This window comes from Hippopotamus amphibius, chromosome 9 (assembly GCF_030028045.1).
Source record: "Hippopotamus amphibius kiboko isolate mHipAmp2 chromosome 9, mHipAmp2.hap2, whole genome shotgun sequence".
NCBI classification, from domain to species: domain Eukaryota; kingdom Metazoa; phylum Chordata; class Mammalia; order Artiodactyla; family Hippopotamidae; genus Hippopotamus; species Hippopotamus amphibius.
In genome coordinates, this window is record NC_080194.1 from 119,535,647 (window position 1) to 119,547,474 (window position 11,828).

At 44.5% G+C, this 11,828-nt stretch overlaps 1 protein-coding gene across 1 annotated transcript; it reads left to right on the forward strand.

Annotated features, from left to right (window-relative positions):
* The first annotated feature begins 453 nt into the window (after positions 1–453).
* LOC130829138 (thyroid receptor-interacting protein 11-like) lies at positions 454–11,467 on the forward strand. Its single transcript, XM_057695361.1, has 2 exons — positions 454–540; positions 4,960–11,467. Exon 2 carries the CDS (start codon positions 6,168–6,170, stop codon positions 11,457–11,459), a length of 5,292 nt encoding a protein of 1,763 aa, XP_057551344.1. The 5' UTR covers positions 454–540; positions 4,960–6,167; the 3' UTR covers positions 11,460–11,467.
* Positions 11,468–11,828: the final 361 nt, after the last annotated feature.

Consider the following 11,828-nt stretch of genomic DNA (forward strand, 5'->3'; position numbering starts at 1 on the left):
CCCAGTTTCCTGACCAAAAAATAGTATTTCCCACACGCTCTTGCAATTTTGACTTTTACCAGAGTACTAATGAGCTTTCCCTAGAGCCATACAAAAGCACATTTCCAAGAGGAACATTTAGATCGGATGTTTTTGGTATGAAACACTTGTCTTTGCTAAGTAAGAGTATAGGATATTTTATTTTTCTTAAGATCGCTAATTCCACCTTTAAGTAGCTTGTACTTATTTTGGTTCAACCAGCTTTAAAAAAATAAACAAATAGAGAATTTGAAAGTCATTATTTCTCCCATAAAGTCTAAAGATACACGCTGACCCTGAAGAAGGACAGCGTGTTGTCTGGCTCTGCCTAGCCCTGTGGGCTTTGCAGGGATTATTTCTGTCGTCCCCGAGTGATGGCTTGCTTCTGTCTGGCTCTTAGGATATTTTGCTCGAGTCCATGGCGCCAGTCAGCTTCTAAAGGCATTTCTACGGAAAACAGAATGTAATTGTCAAATTCTGAACCTTGGGGCTGGGATGGATACCACCTTCTGGAGGTTAAAGGTAAATTAAAACGTCCCGTCTTCTCTCTCCAGTTGTTTACATTTAATGTGTTGAAGATGTTCACCTGGTTCAAAAGCTTAAAAAGAAAATTAACCTGGGGGGCGCAGTGGCAGCCTGTCTCCCACCCCGGTTTGCAGCCCCCCACCCCCCACAGCGCCCCTCAGCCCCGTCCTTGACCGCACCAGGGCCCCAGTGAAGACAGTGCGGGTTGTTTCTCACCTTTTGCTACTGCAAACAAGGTTATCATAAAAATCCTAGGGTACATTTCCCTCTGCACGTGTGGAAATATATCAGGAGAAGGAATTCTACCAGTGGAACTGCTGCGAGAAAAAAAACCACGTGCGTTTGTAATTTTGTCAATAACTTAGGATTTAATTGTTGGCCTAACAGTGTCTTAGGGAACATTTGGAGATTTGCAAGGGTGGGTCATGATAATATGATCCAAAGTCCCTTCGTAGTGATTATCTGATTTGATTCCTCAACTATTCTGTTCGGGTTCAAGGGCAGGTATATTATACTCACTCACAGGAAAGAAAACTTGGGTCTAGTTAGTGAAAGAAGAAGGACTAAAATTCTGGTCTTTGATTCCTGGCCTGGAATTTTCTTGTCAAACCTTTTCCCTACAAATATCTCATTGATTGCATTTTGTACAGATTTTTCTCGGTTCTTCTATCAGGTGGGTCACGTGGCAGTAATGGGTACATGCATTTCTCCAGATTTCTTGCAGATGTAGACCAAGGTAAATTAGAGTGTGCGGGCATAACTCGACCTGCATTATCTGTTTTGTCCCTAATTAGCTCACCTGATAAGAAGGTCTTCGGTCATCAGAGCTTCCAACCTTTCTCTTACTCGAGAACCGGTGGCATCAACGTGGCCCTAGTATTTTAATCGTTTGCCTCTGCATTCTTCCTTCTGGATGAGATAACTAACATTTATGAAGATAACTAACATTTTGCTTTTACATGTATGACCTCATGAATTCACACGAGAGCTCTGTTGGGTGGGGAGCTTACACACATGAGGGAAGTAGGGCTTTAGAAGTTTGCATCTTCCCCCAAATTGGACAGCCAGTGGCATTAGGACGTGGAACCAACACTGGCTTCCAGCTCATCAAACTCCCGATTCCTTCCTCTTTCCTCTGCACACAGCCCTGTGGTTGTTCTCTGGGTCGGTTGTGCCTCTGTAACGCTGTGACCCTGGCGTGGTGGAAGCAACTGGAAGAGAATACAACTTAAGAGTGTGTGGACTGCTGGCATTAACAGGGGCCGCTGGAGAATTCTCTCTTTTGTCTTGACACCCTTTTGATTTGGTCATGTGGTTTGTTTTTTTTCCCCATCTTGAAGGTGGATTAATAATTAATAAATCTGAGATTTTAATTTCTGAGCAAAATACCTCGAGGTTTATGTGCACCTTGCAAGAAAATGGTTATCTGCCAGAGGTGAGGACGGGGAATACCACAGGGCCTCAGAGTCGTTTGTGGAAATGTTTTGTTTTATTTGATGATTCTATTGATCTGAAGGGTTTTTTAAAAATCTAATGTTTTTCTTTAAAAAGAAATATTATGCTTGTTTGCTCTTTTTGAGCAGAGGTTGCACAAGCCAAATCTGGCCTGCCGCTTATTTTTATAAATAAAGTTCTATTGGAACACAGCTGCGTCCATTTATTTACATCTTCTCTATGACTCTGACCGCAGAGCTGAGTAGTTAGGACAGAGAGTGGATGGCCTGCAAAGGCTACACTGCTTTGTGGCTCTTTCCGGAAAGTTTGCTGATCCCTGTTTTAGAGCTCTATGTGCCTGTATAAAAGGCAGGGAAAGGTCTTCGATCTTACTGTCTTGTGTTCTTTCCGCTTGGGATGGCTGCACTAGCAGAGGCTTAACTGCAAGTCACAGGCTTTCTGGGGCCACTGCCGTGGGAGCTCATTCTGTATAATCCCAGGGGCCCAAGACTGTTTGGATGGTTGAAGACTCCCATCTTCAGGCAGCAGGCAAGAACAGGGCCAAGTATTGCCCCAAGCAAAGAATAAACGGTGAGTGCAACCCTTGAAGGAGCCTTGGGTCTTGGTGTCTCTTGAATTCTGTTTCTGCACAACCAAAGGATCAGGTGTGGAGGGGAAGTGGTCTCAATTTTGGCTGCCTGTGAAGCTGTGGACCACATTGGATCTTGTAGTCCGAGGGCTACCCTTCCTCGTGGCTGCTCCTGACGGCCCCTTGCTGGCTCTCCCTGCCTCCTGTGCCACGCAAGCTACTGGGGAGTGGAGAGTTAGAAGGGCCACAGAGAATCACAGAATAAAAAGTTGAAGCATCGCTTGCCAGAGCCATTCTGCCCCTTTCTGAAAGCTGAGAAAGAGGGTGTCTGTTTCTTAAAAGTTCCAGGTGTGCCTTTTGGAAGCTTTCCTTCCACAGTGACCCCTTATTGAGAATTCTTATGAGGGTCAAGTGCGTGAGTGCCTGGGCAAGCTCTTTAAAAAGCAAGAAGTCCTATACGAGATGTAGGACGCTATGCTATCCTTCATTTATTTGCTTTTGATTGTCCTCGTGGTCTTCCGGAATTTTAGGCCTTTCTTAACAGTCCATACTTTGTGAGTAAAAGTTCTTGAAAAGCATTGTAGAATCTCTTAGCGCAGGTTATTTCTGTGTATCTTCAGACATACCCTCCAAAAATCTTCAGATAGCTTTTTTTTTTTTTTTTAATTTTTATTTATTTTTTTTTGGGGGTACACCAGGTTCAATCAACTGTTTTTATACACATATCCCCATATTCCCTCCCTTCAGATAGCTTTTCTGTAGCCCTGCTTGGCAGTCAGGTAGCAGGTTATTGTATTGCAGTTCCAAGAGTGAAGAGCTGAGGGTGGGTGATCCCAGATCTCCTGCGATGTCAGGAAACCGTCTTGTCCCTTTGTCTTGCTTTGTTTCTTTCTTTTTCTCTTCTTCCTTCCGCGGACCAGACCCCTGAAATTTTAACTGAGGACCGTTTTCCATGTGGTGGGATCTCCCAGTGCTGTTACTTGCTCTTAAGGGTCACCTTCCTACCAGGAAATGCTTCCTGATGATCTCTGACCCCATCACTCTGTCCTCAGTGGCGGTGGGGGGGGGGTCTTCTGCCCCTCGTGACCTGTCCTCCATCTCTTGCTACTGTCTGCATAGTTGGTGCTCATAATTGTTGGGCAGCTTGGCCAGGTTGTGGAGTGCCTTGTTTCTTGCTAAGTCTTAGGGGTGTTATCTATTTTACATGTAGTAGTGTGTATCTGTTCATCTCAAATTCCTAATTTATCCCTCCACCCCTTTCCCCCTTTGGTGACTGTAAGTTTGTTTTCTGTGTCTGTGGGTCTGTTTCTGTTCTGTACATAAGGTCATTGGTACCCTTTTTTTTAGATTCCACATGTAAGCGACATCATATGATTTGACAATATTATGTTAGTTTCACAGTATGTATTACCTAGTGATCTGACATTCGCATACTTTTGGGGCTGAGTGATTGGACAGGGAGGAGGAGCTGGAGAGAATTCTAGCATGACCACTAGGTGACTGGGTGAGGGTGTAGCCACCGACTAAGTTAGGAAACGCCTAAGCTAGGAAAAGCCTAAGCCAGGAAAAGTGGAAGAGGGAAACAGGGCTCTGTGTGTCTGTGTGTCTTTCACACTTTTTTAAACTGCAGCCATGACAGGAAAAAACTGTACATCCCTAGCCAGGACCCGCATCTATATACCTGCGTCTGTAAGTAATAAGGGCACCCACGTGATGCCTACTAAGGGCAGGCCCTCTTCTGAGTGTCACACGTATTTCCTCTACAGTCCTCACAAGGCTGTGAGGTGTTAGCACTTTCTCTGCTTTTCCAGTGAGGAAACGTTGGCCCAGGGAGTTTAGGGACTCTCCCAAGGCCTCACAGCCGACACGTGGTGGAGCTGGGATTTGAACCCTGTCCCCCCGCCGGCTCCAATGTGCACTGTTCTCCACTATCGCAGAAAACAAAAGTGTATCACAAAATAATGCTTACCCTCATTCCATGCAAAGCTTTTCTGATATTTGCTACTTTACTCTATTTCACCCCCAAACTGCTGGTCACTACCCCGCCACACTGGTTGCTTGACCCTCTCTAATAAGTCTCAAGCTGCTTTTTTGAGAAATACTCTTGGTCCTGCTTCCAGCCCACCCCTTGACATCCCAATGTCCATTCCCCCGATTCAGGCTCCCCATCACTTCTCTCCCGGACAACTACAGTCATCTCCTTTTCCCTTCCATCCGTTCTCTATGCTGAGGCCAAGCACCTTGGAAAGTACGTTTCTGACTGTCATTCCCCTCATTTTCAATCCTTAAGTGCCCCATTGCTCTTTGGGCCCTAGGACTTGGTACATGAAGCTGATGGGTAAGTGTATGAGTAATAAGTAATTATATAAAGGTTACTGTGTGTTTTTTCTCAGGATGAAGATCTTCCACCAAGTAAATATTTTGAAATTGACTTTCCAGTGATAGTCACGCGAAAGCTGCACAGCATCAAGGAAGTGTGGCTTTGGCCGGAAGCAAGAGCCTGGTGGCATTCCGAACCAGCCCCTGGTGGACAGCAGGTCTGAGTGCAGGACACCTCATTTGTAGACAGTTGTCAAAATGCACGGATCAAGAGGGATGCGTGTCAACATGTGTACATTTTGCCTCCATTTTCTTCTGAAGATATTTATGTATTTATTTATTTCTTTATTTTGGCTTCGTTATGTTGGGTCTTCACTGCTGTGCACAGGCTTTCCCTAGTTGCGGTGAGCGGGGCTACTCTTTGTTGCAGGGCAAGGGTTTTTCATTGCGGTGGCTTCTCTTCTTGCTGAGCACAGGCTCCAGGCGGGCAGGCTTCAGTAGCTGTGGCACTGTGAGCTCAGTAGTTGTGGCTCGGGGGGCTCTAGAGCGCAGGCTCAGTCATTGTGGCACCGGGCTTCATTGTTCCTGCGCAAGTGGCATCTTCCCGGCACAGGGCTTGAACCCGTGTCCCCTGCCTTGGCAGGTGGAGTCTTAACCACTGCGCCGCCAGGGAAGCCCTTGCCTCGATTTTTTTTAAGAAAAAAAAAGATGGTTGCCGGAAACTCACAAGCTGCAGGACAGTGTGTGCTGTGTGATGCCGCTGAGTCAAAAAAGTCAAAGGCAATTAAATATATTTTACTTCTATTTGAATAGTATTACTGTAGTACCGCTTTGCTTTTATTAATGAAAATCTACCTTGAATATCATTCCATATCAAAAAACAAGTCAGAAGCAAGGTGTGTTTTCTGCGAACAGGCGCTCGGAGATGGACCCTTCAGAGCGGCTGCGATGGCGGCCGCGTCCGGGGGGCCGGGGTGGTGGGGGCACTGGGAGAATCACGGAAGCAGAGGAGACGGGCCCACCCCGGCGCTGCGAAGGCGTGAGGAGCAGCAGAGGCCCGAGGGGAGGCAGGTGCTTTGTTAGGGGCCAGGCCAGGCCTGGGCCTTGCCAGGCGAGTGTGGCCAATCAGGAGCCTTGGAATCCCGTGTTGTCTAGAAACCTCTTATTGTGCTTTGATTCTTAACCTCGCGCTGGCAGCAGCGCAGCGACAGTGGGCGGAATTGTCCGACTGGGCTGGGCGCTTTTCGGTGAGCGGACCAGGTCAGTTCTATGACCCGCTACAATGTTCTCCTGGTTGGGTGGCCTGGACGGCAGCTTAGGCCATTTCCTGGGGCATGTGGGTGGTACAGTGGCATCTTTCAGACACCATATTTCTGGTGTCCCAGAAGATGTGCCGAGGGAGGGAGCTGAAGCGGTAGAAGAAGTACCTGACTCTACAACAGAGGAGGTTGAAAACTCTCAGCTGGTCTTCACCTCAGAGGTTGAGAGACTTAGATTTCTTTATAGTGATCTGAAAGGGAAGTGTGAAGCCTCAGAACTTCAACTAAGGCAGCAAACTACTAGTTACAGGCATCAATTACAGCAGAAAGATGGAGAAATCAAACTTCTTACAGCAAGACAGATAGAGCTACAGGATCAGTTGCTAAAGCTGCAGTCGGTCATCCAGGAAGTAAATCTTGAGGATGGCCTTGTGCCCTCAAAGAGTGTACGCTCTTCCCTGGGTTATGATATCAGTCAGCATGCTTTAGCCTTGCAGGATGATGATATGGACTTGGCGGACCTAATTTGGTCACAACAAGAAATCAATAGATTGTCAAAACACGTCGTAAGACTTGAGGCTGATGTCAGCTATTGGAGACATTTTGCTCAGAATTTTACACCACAAGGAGCAGATAGCGTTGATCTAAAGGAAATCTACAAACTGAGAAATACCATCAAGCAACTTGAAGAGAATCGAAATAAGGACATTGATGACCATCAACTTGAAGTGACGGTACTGCAGGACATTCACCAACAGAAACTGGCAGAAATAAGTCACAGGCATCAAAAGCAATCAAAGGACTACGAGGAAAGGATTCATGACATGCAGGAAGCTATGCAAGTCCTAGAAGCTGAAAAACTAGAGTCCACCAAGAAAATCCAAAAACTCCAAGGACTTGAGATTAGAGTAAAAGACCTTGAAAGAAAACTATCTTCTGTAGAAAAGGAGAGGGATGCTTTAATTGGGGAACAAGACCAGGTAAAGGAAAGGAATGCAAGCACTGAAAAAGATGAGTTGCAGCCTTCTATTAGGAGGCAGAGTGATGCTGGGGCAGAAAAGGGAGAAGTTCTTCCACAGAGTCCATCCCTGGAAGAAGTGCCTGGACAGCAACAGCCACTGTCTGATGCTGAAAATGAAATGAGCTTGGATAGCTTAAAGCGGGACAAAAATCTGATGGAAGAGAACCTGAAGCTTCAAAAACGAGTCCAAGTTTTAGAAAAAGAAAATTCATTGTTAAATAAGGAAAAGGAAGAACTTCAACGATCACTTGTCAAATTGAGCAATGACTATGAACTCCTTAAAAGAACAGCTACAGGAGACATGAATTCGGATTCAGAAGTACATCATTTAAGGTGTGATGTGGAACTCAAAGAAGGAAAACTCGATGAGAGTCCTACTGAAAAGAAAATACTCATCCCTGAGTTAGAAGAGTCAGACAGGCAGAAACAAAAAACTACAATGCCTGTGGTTTTGGTGAAAGATGAGCAATCAGAACAACCCAGTGAAGGAGACAGCATCATCAGGAAACTAAAACAAGATCTAGAATATGAAAACAAGAGAGTCCGTCAACTTGAAGATGATACAATGAATACTATTGAAGAGTTGGATGGGCAAAAAGAAAATTTAATTCCTTTAGAAATGGAAAAGGGACAGTTAGAGGCAGAATTGTGTTGGGCTGAACAGAGCCTGTTGGAGGAAAAAAGGAAGCAGGAGCAAGCTTTCAAAGAACTGTCAGATACAGATAACCCAGACAGCTGTGCCTTACAGCTGGAGCGCGAGTGTTTAATTAAACTCAGTCAAGAGAAAGACTATGAAATATCAGAACTCAAAAACAATATTGAGCCGATGATTGCTGAGCACAAAGAAACTAAGGAAATTTTGTCATCTACTTTAGAAGAGCAGCAGCAACTGAAACAACTCATAAGAGAGAAAGAAATTTTTATTGAAAACCTTCAAGGAAGTTCACAGCTTCAGGAGGAGTTAGAGCCGTATACTCAAGCCTTAAGAAAAATGGAAATTTTACAGCAAACCATAGAGGACAAAGACACAAGTCTTGCATCCATGAAAGAAGAAAATAGTCACCTGAAAGAAGAATTGGAACGACTGAGGGAAGAACACAGTCAAACCCCACCTATGATGGACCCTAAAACTCTAGACAGTATTGTAGAACTAGAATCTGAGGGATCTCAACAGAGCACAACTGAAGATAATCTGGAGATTAAACCTCATCCAAAGATACGTGACGATCAAAACCAGAGTGAAATGCAGCTACTTCGATCTTTACAAGAGCAGACACAGAAAAATCCCAAGTACCAACACGAGCAGATGGCTATTAAACACAATCCGCTCTATTCAGCCAAAGAGGAGGAAATCGAGACTTTGCAAAATGCAATAGAGCAAACCAAAACCCAGTTGCCCGGAAAATCCCAGCCCACACCAACAGAGCATTCCGATACATTCCAAGTAACAAACACTCAGAGTCTTAATACAGACAAGGGAAGTGAAAAGCATGACTTATCTAAAGCCGAAACTGAAAGATCCGTACAAGAAATAAAAGAACACAAATTGGAGACTAAACGTCTAACTGAGAAGAATACCTGTTTAACTGAACAGGTTGCTCAGCTGTCCAAGGGTGAGACTAGTAAACTAACTCAGCTTGTCCAGCAAAAAGATTTGGAGATACAGTCTGTTCACATAAAAGTATCTTCAGCTTCCTCCAGTGACCAAGATAATGGACAGGGCCAACAACAATTGCCAGCGTATGCTTTGGAAAGAGAACAAATATTAGCTGCTTTAGATGCGAAGGCTTGGGGAAACTTGAGAATGATGGATACCATCGTTGCCAAAGAAGCAGACATCGTGAAACTCAAAGATGCAAATACAGAACTCTCCACCAGATTTGAAAGCAGTGCGGATATGTTTAAAGAAACAATTCAGAATTTCTCCCACATCACTCGAGAAAAATACATGGAAATGGATGCTTTAACTCAGAAGTGTCAGACTTTACTGACAATACTGCAAATGTCCAGCAATGATGATGAGGTGAGAGGTGTTTGTATGGATCAGTTTGAGGAGCTTCTACAGCAACGTGATCGATTAGAACAGCAAGTGAAGATACTGGAAGAGTGGAAAGTGCAGGTGATGACCACAGTACAAAATATGCAGCGTGGGTCAACCCATCTTCAGAAGGTGCTTCAACAACTTCAGGCACAGGTTGTAGTTGATGATGATCATTCTAAACGACAGATGAACTGTACTGACCTGATCAAAATTTATGAAGGGAATGAAATCAAACGCAGAAACTTGAAGGCACAAAGAGAGGAAGTTCAGTTGAGCCTAGAGCAGCTTTGCAATACCAAAGATATCCTGTTGGGGATGTCTGACCTTAGTTTACCACACCCCTCCAATGAATCACTTCCATCCGAGTCAGCTGACTCTCGGAAGGCAATGAAACCTGAGGTACCGAGCGAATCGTCTACATTGCTCGAAGAAGAGATAGAAGAGTTAAGAAAACTCATGGAGGAAAAAGATGCAACCATTAGAACCCTCCAGGAAGATAATCAGAGATTATCTGATTCCATCGCAGAGAGTTCAGAACTAGAAAGAAAACGATGTGAGCAAATGGGTCCGGAAATGAAGCAGCTACGGGAGAAACAAGATGACTTGCAAAACCTGCTTAAGGAAAAGGAGCTTTTAATCAAAGCAAAAAGTGATGAAGTACTTTCTTTAAGTGAAACTTTGACTAATGAAGTGAGTGACAATGAACTTTTGAGGCAGGCAGTAAAAAACCTGAAGGAGAGAGTCGTCAACTTGGAACTCGATATGTGTACACTAAAAGAGGAAAATGAAAAAATAGTAGAAACATATTGGGAAAAGGAAAGAGAAAACCAAGCACTGCAAGAGACAAATACACGAATTTCTATGATGCAGACCGAGAAAGAATTAGAATGTGTTGCAATGAAGGAGAAGGCACTTACTTTTGAGTATCTTTTGGAACACACAGAACTAGGCAAGACAGGGGAATTAAATCAGCTTTTAAATGCAGTCACATCCATACAAGAAACAAAGGTTATGTGTCAACAGGAGAGAAATGAAGCCATGTTGGCACTGAAACGGAAACACATGGAAAACCGTGCCCTCCAGAGTGAGGTTCAACATTTACACAACAAAGAATTACCCTTAAAGCAGGAGCTGGAGATATCACATCAGCGGGGGATAGAATCATCTGAGTTTCATAGCCAAGAAGCTTTGGCCGCACAAGACAGAGAGGCTAAACTAAGAACCAAAGTCACCACCTTGGAGGAGAAGCTCCTACTATCTTCCAATGCAATGAAAAATCAGCAAGCCCGTTTGCAGATAGAGGCGTTGAAGGAACAACTGAATGTCGTGGAGAAGCAGAGAGAGGACATTTCGCGACAGCTTTCTATTTCCCAAGACAAAGAAAATCAGTGTGCAGAAGCACTAGTTAACCTGAGGACGGTGGTCGCAGAATGGATGGAAAAGGCAAATGATCTCGAGGGAAAACTAATATCGGCACAAGGACAGCAGGAGGAAGCGAATGCTGCCTTGAAACTGAAGGAAGAAAAAATGAAAGATTTGAAAACACAAAATGAGGTCCAACAGGAAATGCTGGATGATGTACAGAAGAAATTGCTGCACGTACTGAGTAACGCAGAAGGAAAAATTGACAAGAGCCTCATGAGGAACCTCTTCGTGGAGTATTTTCAGACACCAAAACAACTTCGGCATGAAGTGCTCTCCACAATTGGCAACACTCTGGGAATCCGAGAGGAAGAGATGGATCTGGTTTTTAAGCAAGAGCAAGGCGGTGGTGCCATGTGGATGACTGGCCGGCTTGGATCAAAACGTGTCCCCAACACACCTGTGCGACCAAATCAACAGTCAATGCCGAAGAATTCTTTTTCAGAATCCTTTGTTAAATTCCTCGAAACAGAATCTCGTCTCACTCTCCCACCACCAAAACCCACTGCTCGGGATCCAAAACCTCTCAATTCACCAGGAAAGAAAACACTAGATGAAACTGTGCCACGTCTTAAAACGACCTCGGATCCACACTCAAAAAAACATGTGAACCGATGTCCCACAGGTATCTCTCTGATTAACCCACCTGGACCTGAACCAGATGGATCTCGGCATCTTCTTTTAGACGCCGTTACTGATGCTTTGCCCCCACACACACCCTTGCTGCTCTCCCCTGGCAAGGGGGCTGGAGTCATGCTGAAAGGCCTGTCACAGCCATGGGTGATTCTTCAGCCAGAGACAAGATGTTCTTTGAAGAAACCAAGTCACTGACAAAGCTATGTATTTTGATGTTGCTTACTAAAAATATGAATACATTTTTCTTTACAAATAATGTGTTGTAAGGGCTTCAGAGATATTCACCCGACTTCAAACAGTGGCGCTTCTTGTGAGAAAGGGCATGGGTGGGGTTGGAGGCTGTGGTCAAGGCACACACTTCAGATACTGTTTGTGATGCTTTCATGTTTTACAAGGAGCAGGTACTTATGCAGATCTTGGAGAATTAAAACATTAACTTGCGTTAATGTTCAAAATGATAGAATACACAAGTGCACACTCCTTGTGTCAGAAGAAAGGTGAACAGTCCAAAAGTACAAGATGCATAGAATTTTTAAGCGTGAAAGTCCACTGTTCCTGGCTAAG

Excerpts from the sequence above, each read along its gene's own strand:
- LOC130829138 (XM_057695361.1), top strand. The coding sequence starts at position 6,168 with ATGTTCTCCTGGTTGGGTGGCCTGGACGGCAGCTTAGGCCATTTCCTG.